The 19,025-nt window shown below is 51.8% G+C and overlaps 1 protein-coding gene across 2 annotated transcripts; it reads right to left on the bottom strand.

Annotated features, from left to right (window-relative positions):
* Positions 1 to 642: 642 nt before the first annotated feature.
* On the bottom strand, positions 643 to 15,456 carry ORC5 (origin recognition complex subunit 5). 2 transcript variants are annotated; one of them, XM_078612241.1, is made up of 15 exons: positions 15,243 to 15,456; positions 12,167 to 12,349; positions 11,607 to 11,699; positions 10,716 to 10,919; positions 10,240 to 10,314; positions 8,655 to 8,766; positions 8,313 to 8,443; positions 7,989 to 8,037; positions 7,095 to 7,185; positions 5,822 to 5,874; positions 5,394 to 5,506; positions 4,057 to 4,098; positions 3,268 to 3,378; positions 1,735 to 1,847; positions 643 to 1,126 (listed from the first exon to the last, which is right to left on the bottom strand). In XM_078612241.1, exons 2-15 carry the CDS (start codon positions 12,263 to 12,265, stop codon positions 1,081 to 1,083), a joined length of 1,332 nt encoding a protein of 443 aa, XP_078468367.1. In that variant the 5' UTR covers positions 12,266 to 12,349; positions 15,243 to 15,456; the 3' UTR covers positions 643 to 1,080. The 2 variants fall into 2 exon arrangements, with proteins under 2 accessions (XP_078468367.1, XP_078468369.1); XM_078612243.1 differs by having other exon boundaries at positions 12,167 to 12,343.
* Between the last annotated feature and the right edge of the window lie 3,569 nt (positions 15,457 to 19,025).

The raw sequence follows: 19,025 nt of genomic DNA, 5'->3' as shown, positions 1-19,025 counted from the left end.
CCCACGGTTGAAATCGTTTTCCCGGCAGCTGACCGCTTGAAGTGGGTGCGGTGGCCAGAGGATGCAGCTGTCATCACGCCCCGGCCGATGATGGTAATAAAAAAACCGATATCAAAATAACATTAAAAAAATGTGGCAATTCTGAACGTACATCACCGTCTGAAATAAAAGCGGCTCGTGTAGAAAAATTCTGCAAAATGGTCGTTTATTACGAAATGCGATACCAACGCGCAGGCGATTGTTAAAAAAAACGGCGCAGTAAAACCAAACAAAAAAGAGACCCTCAGCTCGTATCTTGTAGCTACACTCGGGCTGCGTCCCATGGCTGCCAGGCGCAAGTCGGAAGCTTCCGACGCGAGACAAAGCGCGTGACGTTGCGGTCAGGTGCGTCGCGAGAGCTCTCCGCCAAAGTGACTTCAAACTTAATTCTAGATTTGAAGCTTTCGTGACTGCAAATATTCATACTCTTAGTTCTTTCGGTAAAGTCACGTAGGTAAAAAATTAAATTAATAAAAATAAAAAATTACGACGTTTCGGAGGCAACACAAGTCTCCGTCATCAGGTGGGACCGTCACAGCCAGATTTGCTGCATCAAGCGGCAGCAAATCTGGCTGTGACGGTCCCACCTGATGACGGAGACTTGTGTTGCCTCCGAAACGTCGTGATTTTTTATTTTATTTTCATAAATTTTAATTTCATTTTTTACCTACGTGACTTTACCGAAAGACGAGCCTGGAGCACAGGGCCCAGGTGTACACGGCAACAAGATGAGAGCCTCCTATTGTTTGGTCTGCACCCTCCTCGTCCTCCAGCTCCCGCTCCTTTACACCCGACCCGCACGACGGCCGTGCGAGGCGAGCCAGCACTGCGGCGTCGACGCGGCGCGGATGCATTCGCACGCACGCACGCACACGTTGCGACCGCGCGCTGCAACGCAGTCAGGACGGACGGACATTGTGGTCGGTCTGTCGGCGGACTCCCCGGAGCGAGCGAGATCGGTCGAGCTGACCTCTCCGCCCCCCCCCCCCCCACCGTGCTGTGTCCGACGGCGGCTCCCCTTCGCCCTGCCCGCCGTCGTCCTCACACGAAGTCGAAGAGGTACCGCACCACATCGAAGTTCACCGTCCTGGAAAGGGGGAACAATTTGACAAACGTGCGCGCCATCAAGACATCTCCCTCAAACTCATTATTATTACCGTTATGATTCCACTTGCTTATCCCCGGAAAGCCGCAGCGAGTCACGAGACTTTTGTTTCAGGGAGGTCCTGCCAAGCTTTCACAGTAGGGGGGCGACGCTGCTGCTGCTGCTGCTGCAGTCTGAAATCCCAATCGAATAATTTGCAGGTACATGGTTTAGCATTGCGATGTTTTGGCCCAATACCAGTTACAACGATGTGCGCCTTTCTTTTTTAGCTACGGGTGGAATCCGGGACAACCCGGAGGAAACCCACACAAAACAGGGGAAGAAGACAAACACTCCACGCAGAGAGGCGCTCCAGCCCGGGATCAAACCCAGGCTTCCTTCCTGCTGGGGGCGACAAGTGATGCCGCTGTGGGCGACAAGTGATGCCGCCGCGCCATCCTGCCGTCCAAATAACGACGATCAATGGCTCGTTGATGAATGCTAAGCGCGCGTAAAAACCGAACGTGCCCGACGAAGCGCGGGGGAACGGCTGCGCACGTGCGTGGGCGCGAGCGAGCTGCGTCCGTCGCGGTCGCCGGCGGGCGCTGTACCTGGCAATGGCGCGGATGAAGTCGAGCGACGCGGTGCACTTGTACTTGGGGCTGTCGATCTGGTCACTGTGACTCACGAGCGTCAGCAGCTGCAGGCTCACCAGCGACGAGATCTGGGGGAGGAGGGAGGGGCGCGCACGGACGGAAAAAAACTCTCTCGCGGAGAACGAGCCGAGCCGCCCGCGGAACAGGACGTCGCAAAACTACTCCCGAGAACCCCTCACTCGGCGCTCTCACTCGCACGAGCCCTCCCGCAGAGGCGACGGTCCAAAAGTGGCATTTCTTACGCGAGAAGTTGTTTGTACGCCGATTTGTGGTATCGGTGTCGCGCCACGGGGTGAGGGATCCATTCGGAGCGTAGAGCAACTGCCCCTTTGTCCTGCCCACCTCGGCCACTTCACGACAACGGATGAGGACAGAGCGTCAGCCAAAGGAGACGAGACGCCCGTGGGGCGACGTCCGCCACAGAGATGGAGCGATTAACTCGGCCCGTACGCGGGAGTTAGACGGGATCACTGCATCTCGAGACCCCGAGAAATGCATGTACAGGGTGCTAGCAAAACAATGCGAACACTTCTGAGAATTTGCAACAACGAAATGTGCCTCCGGGCTCTGGAGACCACCTGGAGAAGATTCCAGGCCATGCGTTGACAATGATGGCGAACAAGTGGAGAGACTTTTTGAAGCTATTAACATACATTTGTTATCATGTTACAGTGTATTATCCGTTCTTCTATTAAAAACGATAGTCCCATCAGCACTCTGTATATGTGTGTATGTGGGGAGGGGTGCAGCAGCGATTAGCGCGCTGCGCTACAAACCCGGCAACCCAAGTTCGATTATAACGGCCGACACCAGTGACGATTATCTGAACCGGTCCTGGGCCTTCTCCCCTAGGTCGACTGAGCCTCAAATGACTACCTGGTGCGGTGTGTAAACATCGCCACTGGGGAGACAAAGGCGGTCGGGCGTGGTGCTGTCCAACCAACCCCTCGTGTACCGTGTCGGCCTTCATAGGTGCTCGCTAACAGCAATTGCCCCAACAGTGTGTTCAAGGTATATGGGGGATTCATATTCTTTGGGTCTTTCGGTAAAGTAACGTAGAACAAAAAAATTAACAACTACGACGTTTTGATCGCAACACAAGCAATCGTCATCAGAAACGTCGTAGTTTATTTTATTGGATTTTTATTAATTTGTTAATTATTTTTGTTCTACGTGACTTTACCGAAAGACCCAAAGAATATGAATTCCTGCAGTCACGAAAGCTTTAAGTCAAGATTTATATGGGGGATCTTTGTCTTTGGAACTTCTTTCACACAAAACGTAGCAAACTGTGCTAATCAGAGATATGGGGGGGAGGCGACCGCTTTGGGATACCTTAATCCGGCAGGTGATGATGATGAAAACGACGATGATTTCTGAGGAATCCCCCCCCCATCCTCCACCGACTAAATGGAGGCTCCCTGAGTGGACTGGCCTGCCAGCTGTGCCGTACGCACCCCCCGGTACGGAACCGCAGGGACGCCGTACCTGGGAGAAGATGCTGGCGGTGGGCGCCACGCGTCCGTCCACGATGCTGTAGAAGATGGCCATCATGCGGTCCAGCGGGAAGGCCTTGGGCCCAATGAGGTGGTTGCTGGTCTGGGAGGTAGGAAGGAGGACATGGTTGGTGGTGGTGGGGCGGTTAGCGGTTGGGGCGGCGATAGTCCACGTCGCGTTTGTTTTGCGAGTTTCAAAACTAGTTTTCAGGAGGCGTGGGAGGGGGTGGTATGGGTGGGAGGGGTGACGTTGCCATGACGTGCAGCATTGGGATGTGTTGGCTAATGCCAGTTAACGTTGCACATTCTATTTGGGCTTCGCGAGCACTTCCCCGTGCGGGGTACAAGTCCTGGGTGGGGGGGTGGGGGGAGGCGTGACGTAGGCATGATGTAGGTGTGATGTAGGCGTGACGTCGTCGGAGCGACCTGGCACTACGTGCAAGCGACATGCCACCGTGCGATGGGAGAGATTTTCGGGAGATGCGTGCGGTGCCAGTCCGACGATTCGGCACTTCAGCCAAAATAAGCGCGCGACCAAACTGAACGTGCTCGCGGGTTCTTTTTTATTTTGCGCAGCAGTCACTTGGGCGAGCGACCCGTGGAGATCATGGACTGGCCGCTATAAACCCTGAAAACCCGGTTCAATGACGGGCGGCTGAAACCCGGTATTTTGAACCCAGGTGCCGGCTCATCGTCTACCCGACCCTCGAACCTCCCGGGCTGCAACGTGTAATGTGCGGAGGAGGCGAGGAGGGGACGGGACGACATGAAGAGCCCTCACCTTCTCACGCCTCACGAACGTCTTCTTCTTCTTCTCGGAGAACTGAAACACAGCAGCAGCAGCAGCAACATCGTCAACGTAGTCAACATCAATTCTAGATTTGAAGCTTTCGTGACTGCAAGGATTCATACTCTTAGTTCTTTCGGTAAAGTCACGTAGGTAAAAAATTAAATAAAAATTAATAAAAATAAAACAATAAAATCACGACGTTTCGGAGGCAACACAAGTCTCCGTCATCAGGTGGGACTGTCACAGCCAGATTTGCTGCATCAAGTGAGGCAAGGATTCAAGATGCAAGCCCTTAAATACAAGTTGGGGGGGTGGGAGGAGAGGGGGGGGGGAGCTTATCAGAATGTGGTAGCCAATGAATGGAACGTATCGGGAGGGAGGGGGGAGGGGCTAAAAGAAGGCATCGTCAACATCGTCAACATCGTCAACGTGATCAAGTGGTTGAAGCGCCGCACTAAGCACCCGAACCCGGCGATCCGAGTTTGATATCAAAACTGGGAATGTCCACTCCTCCCCCTCCACCGCTTCACCAACATTCACGGCAAATTTACGGTAAATTCTCGTGTCCAGGCAATCGTACAGCACCGGCTTGATGAAGGGACATAGCGGCTCGGCAGCTGTGAGGTGCACTCGTGGATATCAGGTCTCCTGTGACGCATCCACACCCCGCGGTGGCTAGGAGATGTTAACTACCTCGCCCCGTGTGCGAAAAGTCGTGGGTTCGATCACCACCCTGACGCCTGCTGTATATTTGGAGTTTGCGTGTCTCTCTACCTGTACTCGCGAGGATTTTCCTCCAGGTCTTCTGGCTTTTCCCTCCACATTTAGGATCGACATGCGTTTAGAGCATTTGGCTGCTAGAAATTTCCACAATGATAAGCCACTTAATTGAACTATAATTTGCGATAGCCAGGTCACTTTTGAAAAAGGGCTACATAGCCCAGTGAGCCCTACCTGCTATTTACTATTTCTACTCTTTAACCAGGAAAGGCCTACTGAACTACAATGCTCTTTATCAGAAGTGACCTGGCCACAAATGATAGCTCAACGAAGTGGCTTATCACGTGATAATATATAGCAAGCAATACTCTAAACACGCGATGTTGAATATAAATGTGGAGGGGAAAAACCAGAAGACCCGGAGAAACATCCACGCGACCACGGGAGAGAGACAAGCAAACTCCAAATATACAGGGGTCAGGGTTGGGATCGAACCCACGACCTCCTGCATACCGGGCGAGGTAGCTGACATCTCCTAGCTACCGTGGCACCCTCGCAGCTCACCGGATTTCTCCAGGATAAATAAAGACTCTGATTGTGAGCCGCACCTTCACGAAGAACCGTCGGTCCGTCCGGGCCGGGTTGTAGGAGGCCAGGTACGCGGCGATCAGCAGGAACTTGGAGTAGAACGGCAGCTCCACGTGGGCGTGCGCCGACGGGCCTGAGCGCGGAGAGCAACCACCGCCGCCGCCGCCGCCGTTAAACCCACCACCTCCTCCTCCCCCCCGACACGGCCAATTGGCAAAGGTTTGTCACGCGAGCAGAACGTGCCAAACGTGTTGCCGCTTCAGCACACCGGAGGCGTTTAAGAGAGCCAAGCCGCGCCGTTGCACGATTTGAGTTTGACGTTTCGCTGGCGATTGCAAACGAGCGGCGTCGCCAGGAGATGCGCGTGTGCATGCGTGTACGTTGAACTTCTTTCGCACCGTACGTAGCCAACCGCGTGCTAGCCGGGCAGTGCGAGCGCAAGACGTACCCTTGATCTGCGTCACATCCTCCTGCTGCTGCTGTATCTTCTCCCACTGCGCGCTGATCACAACAGGGTACACACGGCGGCGTGCAAGCGACAGCGTTAGCGAGCAAGCACACGAGAAATTGAGCATGCAGCGTCTCATGCTAGGTTCACCAGCCCTCTGACAATTCAGAGGTTGGGTCCACGAGTGTGTGTGTTGTGTTTATATATATATATGTGTGTGTGGACAAATATAAAGGCCTCTTAGGTGAGTGTAGTCAGGCCATGGGCTCACGGAAAGAGGTCTATCCAGGGAACCCTGTGTGGGTTTGTAGACAAGTCAAGGGGTCCCTAGAGTGGGCTCACCCATAGTAAGGGCCACAATCGGTAGGTTCGCAAGAGTAAGGTTTACAATAGGCTCACAATAGGAAGCTTCATAATATTTGGGTTAAGGCCAAGAAATGATGCGGCTAACTCTCGCAAGAGCCTCCACCACCCAACACAGCCAAACTAAATTACATAGCCATGTGTGTGCGAGTGTTTGACGCGGCAATTATCATTGGTTCGGTAAAACTCAACACGCTAAGCTCATGGGAAGGTCGGGAGTTCAAATCGTGGCTGGAGGTTGACTCCACCAAACCCATCGTGCCTCCGGGGTGAATAAAACAGAGCGCACCACTTTGTGGGGAAAGTCAACAGCAGTTGTCCTGTGGAGAGACGAGACTCAACCGCAGGAATGTGGAATTTCCACCGCTGCCTCTGCAGGGCTGTACAACAGGAGAGGAGCTCCGGATGTCTCGATGCTCATTTCGAGCTGCAAAGCAATCACCTTCTGATCTTATTTTAATTCGTACATAGCACGGGCCGTGCTTCTCAACAACTCATCTCATCACAGCTATTCCGCCGTACAAATAACAACAAAAAACGTGTTCAGCGCCTTCACCAAGGTCGTGCACAACGAATATGACGATGGGTCAAATAAACGACGGCGAAAGCGGCGGTGGGTGGTTAACGATGACGAAGAGCGTTGGACGGGCACGGGAAGTTGGGAATAGTGAAGGCAATCTCTCAGCTCGTAACTCCGCGCCCGCCGTGGCAGTGGGGGCGAGCCGGCGCTGCCAACAACTGCCCAAGCTCTGCGGTGCCCCACATATCAAGATGTTTTCAGCCAGTCAACGAGCGTTTCACATCCACAGGTAGGCAGTCGGTTGCTGCCCGCCTGCGTGCGTGCGGCCGTGGGTTCGGACAGCCCACAGCCGGGACCCCCCCCCCCCCCCCCCTGCGTTGGCTGCCGCACCTGGAGACCTCCCGCAGGTGCACGGTCTGCATGGCTTTCTTGAGGTGTGGCTCGATATTCCGCCACAGCTTGTGCACGTCCGTCGCCGTGGCTGCAACGACGCGGGGGGGGGGGCGGGGGGGGGGCGGGGGAGGCGGGGGGGGGCGGGCGAGGGTGGGCGAGGGGGGGGTGGACGGCACGTGCGACGCTGACGAGCGATGATCGCCACGAGGAGGAGGGCTTTCCCCCCTCTTATCCGCCGCGCCACATTATCCGCGACTCCTATTGGCGGCAGCTGTAGGGCTCCGGGAAAACCCATTATTATTATTGGTGACTTCAGATAAGTCTTTTGCAGAACGGCATCCCCGTTATCCGCGAGAGAGGCGTGCGGCAAATCCATCCACTTATCCCCAGGGGGGGATTGGGGGGGCTGGTTAGGTACGTACATATGTCAAACTTCTTTCGCACAGTACGTAGCCAACCGCGCTAATCGGAGGTGCACGGGAAGGATAACAACAAACTAAACACAAAAATCAGTTCTAAAGAAATCGCTTTTCAATCTAGATGATTTAAAAGTGCATAGCTCCCAGTGGCTTCCTAATATCGGAAGGGCGTTCCAGGCGGCCGCAGATATCGCCTCACCCTTGCCTTCCTTCCAACTCCTCCAGCATTTCACAAACGGCGAGCGTTACGTAAAAAGTTCCGTCACGTGAGCAGCTTGCCCGCTCGCCCACTCGCCAGCCCACTCGCCTGCCAATGGGAGCATGCGTCAGCGGCCGTGGCGTCCGGTTAACCGCAGAACGGAGGAGCAGACTGGCATTTGTACCGTACCCCGGTGCAGGGAGAGTGGGTGGGGGGTGGGGTGGGGGGTGAGGGCTCATGCATCTGGCTCTCGTCCACTCAGGGCTCTCTCACCTTCACCCTTCTGCAGGGGCTCGCAGAACTTCTGGAAGTTCAAGGCGGCCTGCGGCAAGGATAGAGAGAAAAGCACAAGTAGTTGTTACGCTCGTGTCTATTACTACGATGATGATGACGACGATGACGACGATGATGACGATGACGACGATGGCGACAATGACGACGATGACGACGACGACGAGTGGCGGTGTTTGCCGTTGTTTGGCGGTGTTTGCCGCTGTTTGGTGGTGTTTGCCGCTGTTTGGCGGTGTTTGCCGTTGTTTGGTGGTGTTTGCCGCTGGTGATTGGCGTTTGGCTGTGTGCGGGAGATGCATCGCTCACGAGGTGCTTCAGCTCGCGCAGGTCGCGGCACACTGTGTGGAACACGCCCAGCAGGATGTTCACGTAGGTGGTGTAGAGGTCAGAGGTCACCTCCGGGGGCTGGTCTCTGCACAGGATCTGCTGCAGCTCCCCTGAAGGCAAGAATACGAGCGTGGGGCGATACACGACGATCATGAGGTGAGACAAGACGATCGCGTGGTGAGATACAAGTGTGGGGTGAGACACGGCGAGACGCTACAAACGGGACGGTACAAATCAGACGGTGCGACCGAGGCACTGCACAAACGAGACAAACGTACTGCGGCACGGCAATCGTGAAGACGTCTATTGGTGGGGCGACACCTTTGGTGTAGACGGGGAAGTGCAGGGTGATGGGCTCGTAGAAACCAGTATCCCCGCGGAAATTCTCCCACACGAGCTCGCTGAGCAGCACCACCGTCACGTTGCACTCGGTCTGCGCGGCACGGATCAGCGGGACGGTGGGGGGGGTGACGTGGTTACGCCGCCCTGGTCATGGCACGTCGGCACAGGGCTAGAAGCTAGAAGCCCCGTGACCTCTGACCGCACAGAGGTCTCGTGACCTCTCACCGCACAGAAGCCGTGATCTGTGACCGCACATAAGCCCTGTGACCTCTCACCGCACAGAAGCCGTGACCTCTCACCGCACAGAAGCCCTGTGACCTCTCACCGCACAGAAGCCGTGACCTCTGACCGCACAGGCTGGTGACCTATGACCACACAGCAGCGCTGTGACCTCTGACCGCACAGCCTGGTGACCTCTGACCGCACAGCAGCCCTGTGACTGCGCAGGGCTAGAGGCCCGCACTTCCTATTGCCATGGTTGGCTAGAAGCCCTGTGCAGTCACTGGGGGGGTTGTGGTGGCAAGATGTTAACTACCTCACCTGGTATACAGGAGGTCTTGGGTTCAATCCCCCGACCCTGATGCTTGCTGTTTGGGTGTCTCTCTCTCTCCCCGTGGTTGCATGGACTTTTCTCCGGGTCCCTCCACATTTAGAATCAAAATCACGCACTTCAGAGGATTTGGCTGCTATAAATCTCCACGTGATAAGCCACTTCTTTGAGTTATTTGTGGCCAGGTCGCTTCGGAAAAAGAGCCACATAGCTCAGTGGGGTCTTACCTGGCAAAATAAAATTGTTTTTAAAATAGTTTATAGTTTAGTTTAGAAGCCTGAAAGCGCTCCATCAGCATCGCCTTTGCCAACGCTACCGATGTAAGCGCTAGGCTTTTCATGTATGCCCCATGACTGTATGTTAAACTTCTTTCTCACCGCACGTAGCCAACCGTGCCAATCAGAGGTGCGATTTTTTTAAAAAGCACCCTTTCTGGCATCGTAGAGGATGGCAGTCTACAGTAACCACACACACACTTGTGGAAAACAAATGCCAACATGCTTGGAAGATGTGTGCACTGCCCTCGAGACCGAAATTTGGAGGGGAAAACCGGAGGTCTCGGAGAAAACTCCATGCGACCACGGGGAGAGAGACACGCAAACTCCAAATATACAGCAGACGAACAGAGTTGGGATCGAACCCACGGTATACCAGGCGAGGTAGTTAACATCTCCTAGCCACCGTCACGAGATGTAAAAGGGTTTAGATACTTGGCCATAACAAAGCGCAGGGGTTGGCAACAAAAATAAACGAGGAGAGCCATTTTTTTTCCAATTCATAAAGAAACTCAATATATCAAAGAGCCGCAATGCACCGTGCGGTGAATACGAGAGACGGTGGGGTCCTCGTTAAATGACGTCACGAAGCCAGCAGTCCTTAAAGAGCTGCGTGCGGTTCCGTAGCCGCAGGTTTCCGACCCCGTGCCCTCGCGCACAATTCGGAAGGGTTGGCGACGTGCGGAGCGTACCAACGCGGTGGCGACGACGGCGGCGGTGACGAGTGCGACGGACTCACCAGCTCCTGCAGCCTGAGGAACGCACCAAGCAGACCGGAGTCCATGTCCCGTACGTACTCAGCCTTGTCCAGCACCTGCACAGGAAGGAATCGCGCCGCCGAGTCAACGTGCGTTGTCCCTTTTTCATAGGGGCAGCAGGAGCTGCTGCAGCTGACATTGGCGATGATGATGATGATGACCATTACAGACATTGGTGATGATGACCATGATAGACATTGATGACGACGATGATGGTGATCATGATATACATTGGTAGTGATGATGACGACAATGATAGACAATGATGATGACCATGATAGACATTGCTGGCAAGTGCGGGTAAGAAGCGAACTTTGGCCACATACGACAAAGACCTACTGCCCCTGTGTTCGGTACTGCTGCCGACAGTGAGGCTGCTGCTGCTGACGATGCTTATGACGACGAACATGACACCGAACACACAAGCCATCGTGAGATGCGAGCTTCGGCCACGCACCACGTAGACCGTGCGCCCGCGCAGGCGGTGCTGGGCGGCTGCGGCGGCGGTGCGGAAGGCCCTGGTGAAGATGCTGAGGTTGTCGCAGCGCTGGTGGGCGGAGTTGGCTCTGTCGGGGCACAGCCCCACCAGCTGGTCCAGCACGTGCTCGAAAAGCAGGCGCGGCGACACGCACTCCACGCAGCTCACCCACGCGTGCGGCAGCTGGCGGCACAGAGAGAGAAACAGAGCGGTGGCGGCGGCGTTCGGTTAAACACAGAACGCAGACCGGAATTTGTACCGTACCTGTGGTTGTGGAGGAGTGGAATCATACATATTGCTTTTGATGTGGTAATGTGGAATTCGTCTGCATTTTAGTCAGGAAATATGAAGTCATGCGGCCATGGTTCAGCCAGATTACCAACAGGGAAAAGCGCACCATGATGACGAGATGTTAACTAACTCGCCTGGTATACCAGATGTTGTGGGTTTGATCCCGACCCTTACACTTGCTGTATATTTGGAGTTTGCATGTCTCTCTCTCCCCGAGGACGCGTGGATTTTTCTCTGGGTCCTTCGGATGTTCCCTCCACATTTAGAATCAAAATGCATTTAGAGTATTTGGCTGCTATAAATGTCCACATGATAAGCCACTTCGTTGAGCTATCATTTGTGGCCAGGTCGCCTTTGAAAAAGAGCTACATAGCTCAGTGGGCCTTACCTGGTGAAATTTAAAATAGTTTATAGTTTATAGATTTGGTAGAATCACCAAGGAACACCAAGGCAGCAGGAAAGACGTTTATGTGCAGAATCATAAAGTCGAAACCCTGACCGGGGATTCGAACTCGCGGTCCTTCAGATCGCGAGTCGATAAACCGAGCCGGCTTCTGCCGCGATCAGTCGGAGCCGTACCTGAAGTTCTCTCAAAAGCGTCTGCATGACGTGGGTCTTCCCGGTCGACGTGTTGCCATAAATAAATATGGAGGGGTATGAGTAGTGTTCAGGCTGCAATTATAGAAAAAATTATGAGCATCAAACAGCAATAATAATAGAAGCATTTATTTAATACAACATAATTTCATACAATTTGCATCTTAAGCCCTCGTTTTGATTTAATCGTTGCCAAACGTGGAAGTCAGTCAGAACTGACACCGTCTATTGCCCAAGCTGTGTGGGTCCTACACCGAGATATCTTGGCCAACTCCACGAACGAGTGTTCATACACATGGGAAGACACCAGAGTGCACGGTGAAAATCCACGCGTGCAACACTCGCTCCCCGTACAGGTGGATATTAACCCACTTGCCGTCTTGGCCACGCAAGCCCAGGGATGGGAGAGTTTCGCGATTTGCGCGATCCACCAACCCTCGCTGCCTCCAGTGCAGGATTACAGGCGCGGCACAGACGCCAGTTCCCCGTAGTGATCTGCTCAGCGGAGCGCGAGCGGGGTGAGCGACGGGAGGCAGGGACACCTGTCCGAAGAGCTGCAGCAGGGTGCGCAGCACCGCCTCCCGGCCCGGCACCAGCGCTCCGAGCCGCACCAGCGTTTCCTTCTCCTCCTCCTCCTCCATCCTCGCGCGTGGCAGCACCAGCCACTCGAGGGCAGTGTCCGCCCGCCAAAACCGCAAGCGCAGACTGGGCGCCGGCTCCTGAGCCTCAAGACAGTGAGCGGCGTTAATAGAGCCGGCGTGCTTTAGGGTCGGCGGAAGTGTTTGTGGGGCTGATGACAACCTGCGCAAATTTTACCCACTCACTCGCCCGCCCCCCTCTTCTCACGAATCCATCCACTCACTCGCCCACCAACTTAATCACTCACTTAGCGTGGCACCCAAACTATGGGACGCTTTGCCACTTGAAATCAGAAAATCAAGAGTCTGTAGAAATTTGAAAACCCATCTCTTTAAAGTGGCCTACCCTCTTTAGTTTGGTCGGTTGCCCCTGGTTCTGTTTCCTGCTTTCATGAATTGCACATTGGGATCCTAGGGTGGAATGAGCATTATACATTTTCATTATTATTATTCTTCACCCATCCACTAACCTATTCTCTCCCTCACTAAAACACCTATTCACTTGCACAACCACTCACCCACCCAATCACTCACACACCCACCCACTTAGTCACTCACCATCTCACTCACTCTCTCCTTCACTAAAATGTCAACTTGCCCACTGAATAACTCGCTCGCACATTCACTCACACACTCATCCAATCACTCACTCACCGGCTCACCCATTCAGTTTGAATTTGGTCAGCGTTTTATATTTTAGTCACAGTCTTAGTCGATGGCAACCTGTGGAGTTTTAGTCGAAGTCTGTGGAATTCATCATTATTATGTGAGTTCCGGTGACTAAAGCAGTTAAACTTTCAGTGCACTTATACACTAAAGTTTCTTCAGCCGATATTACTTTTCAGAATTGCTTTGGTAGCCCAAACCAAAATTATATTCAGAATCAGAATCTTTACTTAGACTGGAGCAATCCGATGAGTTATGCAGCTCTTGTTCACAATGTCCAATTGAGTCATTTACATATCTGTCAACCCCTTATCAGTGCCTACCTTATTACAGACCAATTCAGACCTTATTTATCACCTCGTGACCCTTATAAAGCGATAACGTTCATCCTGCAAATTCCCATCACAAGGGAGAAACACAAACACATCGAAATTGTTTGAAAAATATTTTGCCCGTATTGAAACGGCTATACACCGTATGGAACTGAAAACTCAATTTCCCTGTACAAGTATATGGTAAACCGTATGAGTTGACCATGCACAACATCAGACCCCTACCTCTGATGTCGAACCCATTACCCCAAAATCCCAATCCCTGACAACTTAAACCCTTAACCCCCCAAACCATACTTCCAATCCCACACCGTAACCCAAAGACCCAATCACAACATCTGACCCCTAATTCTAATTCCCTATCCCTGACACCTCACACCCCTTAACGCCAAACGCGTACCCCCAAACCTAACACCGTAACCCCCGAAACCAGGGATGCATACATCTTTTCATTTCGCTGTATGGCCTAACATGTTCCATGAAGGGCCGTTGCCTGAAACGTCTCCTATTGTTTCCTTGAAGGCCACGATATTATGTATTCATCTGTTGAAGTTATTCCGTTACAGAGGGCCAAATAGGGCATTGAAATAGGGCTTGGTGGGCCAGGCACATTGAGTTCCGTACTCACATTGGGTTCCATAGACTCACATTGGGACTCACAGACTCGCATAGAGACCCATAGTCTCACATTGGGTTCCATAGACTCACAAAGGGACCCATATACTCACATAGGGACCCATAGACTCACATAGGGACCCATAGACTAACATAGGGACACATAGACTCGCATAGGGACTAATAGACTCACAGAGGGACCCATAGACTCACAGAGGGACCCATAGACTCACAGAGGGACCCATAGACTCACACAGGAACCCATAGACTCACAGAGGGATCCTAGACTCACAGAGGAACCCAGACTCACAGAGGGACCCATAGACTCACAGAGGAACCCAGACTCACAGAAGGACCCATAGACTCACATAGGGACCCAGACTCACAGAAGGACCCATAGACTCACACAGGGACCCATAGACTCACATAGGGACCCAGACTCACAGAGGGACCCATAGACTCACAAAGGGACCCATAGACTCACAGAAGGACCCTTTTACTCACAGGACCCATAGACCCACATAGGGACTCATAGATTCACAAAGGGACACATAGACTCACAGAGGGACCCATAGACTCAGAGGGACCCATAGACTCACAGAGGGACCCATAGACTCACAGAGCGACTCATAGACTCAGAGGACCCATAGACTCACAGAGGGACCCATAGACTCACAGAAGGACCCATAGACTCACAGAAGGACCCATAGACTCACAGAAGGACCCATAGACCCACATAGGGACTCATAGACTCACAAAGGGACACATAGACTCACAGAGGGACCCATAGACTCAGAGGGACCCATAGACTCACAGAGGGACCCATAGACTCACAGAGGGACTCATAGACTCAGAGGACCCATAGACTCACAGAGGGACCCATAGACTCACAGAGGACCCCTAGACTCACATAGAGTCCCATACTCACAGAGGGACCCATAGACTCACAGGACCCATAGACTCACACAGGGACCCATAGACTCACAGAGGGACCCATAGACTCACAGAGGACCCCTAGACTCACATAGGGACCCATAGACTCACAGAGGGACCCATAGACTCACAGAGGGACCCATAGACTCGCACAGAACCCTACAGACTCGTATCGACACCAAGGGACTCACACGGGGATCAAAGTCTCGCATACGGACCAGGCCTCAGGTGACCGAGGGTCTATATCAATGAAACCGCTGCGCCCCGGGTGATGCTCGCGAGGACCTCTTCGCGTTTCCTACCCCAGTGCCCGACAACCAACACCCGCAGGAGTGTGCATTCCACGTTCTTATGGCGGGAGCGAAACCTCGTAACACCCCCCACGTGTGCGCGGCTGCAGAAGTCGCCCAAAACTTTGTTTGAACAAAACTTACCACGGCGATCGCCTCTCCCCGCAGCCTTTCTAGCCGTGGGGGGGGTGGTGGTCAGAGTTGCTATTATCGCGATAACGTTAATATCACTTACGTTTATTGTTCTTACTGATAGTAAATTAGCTGTGACGCTTCGGCACGGTTACATTTCTGCAACGATACCGCCGACAAACTGGTGGGGGTGACGTCATCGCGTAAACCGGACGTCTTGACGTCATCGCGTAAAATCGGACGTCGTGACGTCACCGTGCGCGGGAAAAGAGAGACGTTCCCAGGCGTGACGTCATCGCGCCGGTGGGATTCTTAGGCTTCGGCGTCAAATACAACTTAGAAAGTGACGACTTGCAATGAATATGTGTCAGCTGCTCATGACGCGCAACACAGTGACGCGCCGACTCTCGAAGAGACGCAGACGACGGGCACGAGGAGGAACGACGGAAGGAGCGCGAAGAACGGCAACAGCCACAACGCGGCGAGGAGCAACTGTCCAAGCTCTGCGGTCCTCTGTGTGTCGAGGGGCGTGGCCTCGCCTAGGGGGGCGTGTTAGACACGTCCCCCTCAGTGAGGCAGATGTGATAGCTGCCTACCCTGGTGCTTTTTCATTGCAGTTTCATGACGAAGACCAGCGAGCCTAAATATATTTATACACGTACGTGAAATAAGTTACCTAGACTATGGAAGGCGAGGACATGAAATGAAGGGGTCGACAAGCATTACATTGGTGACATACTGAGATAGTAACAGGCACGCGCTTATTGCCCGCGCTCCATCCAGTTACTGAGGGGTTGCGCAATCAGAGGGGAGGCTGAGCTCGTCGCTGCCTCACCTCTCGTCTCTTCCTGTATTTGCAGTGGAGCTTCGCAAATTTGGAGATTTTGACGATACAATTATTGGAATCGTACAGAAATTAGATTTATAACACAGATCAGGGGGAAAATCTAAATATTTATTTAATTGATTTTTTAAATCCTTTATATTAAGTTCACTTGCTTGCTTGCTTGCGCGCTTACGACCGTGCAAATCTTTCGGTCGTTTTTTAACCCACTTCCCGTGATCCAATCGAGCTGACATTTTGCACACAGACTCGTTGTGCGTGACAATTTATTTTCGTGAAAAAATGTTTCCATAACTTTACACTTTTTAGGAATTTTTTTTTTATATTTAATTACCAATTGCTTAATGGTGGCAGGCAATCATCTGACCCATATGTGGCAGCCATCTCAAGCCAGAGGACGAGAGGACTCTAGCCGCCACGCATATAAAGGATTTATAGTGAAAAACTTTGTTTTTACGGGTTAATTTTTTTTACTTTTCGTAACAGCTATTTTCATTAGAGTATGATAGGTGAGTACTCTTAGGCTTTTTCGGTAAAGTCACGTAGGTAAAAAAATAAAATTAATAGAAGTAATAATAGAAATGAAATAATTAATATTATTACTTCTATTAATTATTTTTTTTTACCTACGTGACTTTGCCGAAAAAGCCTAAGAGTATGAATCCTTGCAGTCACGAACGCTTCAAATCTAGAATATGATAGGTGAGGCTCTGCCTCCCCTACCTCCCCTGACCGCACGTCCCTGGTGTCGAGGTGTTATCGGCCAACGAATCATTGCTTCGAGGTGTGTGGATGTGGGAGGTGGGAGGGGGGGGTGGTTAACCGGAGCACCTGGAGAAAACCCACGCGTGAGAGGGGGCAACATTCAATCCCCGTAAAGATGGCAACAGATGGAGATGATCTTCTTGGTTCTTTCGGTAAATTCACGTAGAAGGGAAGTAATAAAATAATAAAAATAAAACATAATAAAATAATTCTCACGACGTTTCGGCCACAACGCAAGCAGCCGTCCTCAGGTGAAGACCAGGTCTGTCGGGGAGACAGCGTCTGAATGAAACAGCACCATGCTTGGAGCGTATATTTAAGCCGGGTGGGAAGGGGGGGGAGGGTTCCTTGACAAAATAATTAGCATATCAAGAGGAATTTAGCATATTTATGGGAAATGCAGGTATGTGATTAGTACTACTTATGCCCGTGCATTATGCAGGATTAGCAGCATCAAAGGGAGGGGATATGGGAAATGCAGGTATGTGATTAGTACTACTTATGCTCGTGCATTATGCAGGATTAGCAGCATCAAAGGGAGGGGATATGGGAAATGCAGGTATGTGATTAGTACTACTTATGCCCGTGCATTATGCAGGATTAGCAGCATCAAAGAGAGGGGATAGGGGTAGCATTAATAAAGGGAAGGAGTGTTAATAGTAGATGGAGATGAGTTCACTCGACCACCCCCCTGACGAGCCAATGTTACAGGATGGCACCCTCCTCAAAGCCATGGGAAGGGAGATGCAACAGATTGAAATTTGCCTGCACTCTCGGCTTGCTACACTGCCTTTTACTGGCGATCCGGGGTGTACGGCGACTCCGTAGTGCCCACCCCGCGGGAAGGAAGTCTCACAGCGACATCTGAGTGTTTTGTGTTTCTCGTCCTTCGCCCGCACCTCCGATTAGCTATATATAAATGTTGTGTCGTTAAACCCGCCACCACCCGACACAGCCAACTACTAGTAAGGGTTGTCACGTAAACAGAACGTGCCAATTCGTCGATAGTACAGCACACTGGGGTGTTGGAGAGCCAAGCCACAACATTTACAATCCGAGTACGATTTAGTGATGATATTGTTGTTTTTTTTGTGGCTAGGCGGTTGATGGTATCTCTGTTGATTTTGGTATAGCTGCCATCATAAAGAAGGTCCTGAATTTTGTTGTTGTAAGTGGTTTTACCCATGATGACAGTGGCATTGCCCTTGTCGGCTGAGAGGATGACAATGCCATCTCTGTTTTTTTAATTTAGAGAGTTCAAAACGCTGGTCCTTGCTAAAGTTGCTAATGGGTTTCTTAGCGTTTTTGAGGATAGCAGCGATTTCAGATCTAGCAACGTCTGCCGGGATGTGTACCAAACCTTTGAGGGCTTCGTCGACCTGGGCAATTATATCATCCACTGGGATGTGTTTATGGGTGACTGTGAAATTCAACCCTTTAGCTAGTACCGATTTTAGGCTGTCGGAAATTGGGATATTACTATGATTGATGACAATCTTGTTAACATCTAATTTTTACAGGTAGGAACAACAGTTCCACACTGCCCACCAGGGATGATTTGTCTGTCGTGCATAGCCACGCCCTCGATTTGTTATTCATAGAGCGCTTCGGGCGGGCTCAGCACCACGTGACGCGCCGCCCCACGCAGCTTGCGCCGAGTGACACAGATCGCACGAATGCGTTGTCCAACCAAGTTCCTACCTGCCCACCCTGAAGGAACGTGTTTAACTTGTGGCTCTGGCTTTAACGTGTGGCTCTGGCTTTATACCTACGTGACTTTACCGAAAGAACCAAAGAGTATGGATTCTTGCAGTCACGAAAGCTTCAAATTAAAATTGAACCGCCTCTACGGGGAGAGTTTACACACATCTTTTGGAGTTTTTAACAGACCGCGAGACAAGAAGGCTCATCTGATCGAGTCGCTAACCTTTCTCAAGAGATGCCGCGATAACAAGGTAATACCGATCACATTTACACTCACATCTGCTTCAATTCTCCTAATGCTAAATGGATCTTGTTCAAAACTAGCCTATCGCTTATCTCAGAGAGAATAAGATTTCTCCGATTTGAACTTGATAATTTAGACAAGACTCTCTTACAATCACACTTGAAATTAACAGATTAAATGTCCACTTCTGATTGGGACCATGTAGATGACATGATCGTTTCTTCTGCTACTTCAATGT

The sequence above is a fragment of the Lampetra planeri genome, chromosome 38 (assembly GCF_965212315.1).
Source record: "Lampetra planeri chromosome 38, kcLamPlan1.2.h2, whole genome shotgun sequence".
Taxonomy (NCBI): Eukaryota; Metazoa; Chordata; class Hyperoartia; order Petromyzontiformes; family Petromyzontidae; genus Lampetra; species Lampetra planeri.
The sequence above is the reverse complement of the archived record's forward strand: the minus strand, read 5'-3'. Positions and strand labels throughout refer to the sequence as shown.

Coding starts and splice junctions, on each gene's coding strand:
- ORC5 (XM_078612241.1), bottom strand. CDS start 12,265: ATGGAGGAGGAGGAGGAGAAGGAAACGCTGGTGCGGCTCGGAGCGCTG. Junction 7,186..7,988: donor GCCCCTGCAGAAGGGTGAAG/GTGAGAGAGCCC, acceptor GCGTCGTTGCAG/CCACGGCGACGGACGTGCAC. Junction 5,507..5,821: donor GGATGTGACGCAGATCAAGG/GTACGTCTTGCG, acceptor CTCCGCGCTCAG/GCCCGTCGGCGCACGCCCAC.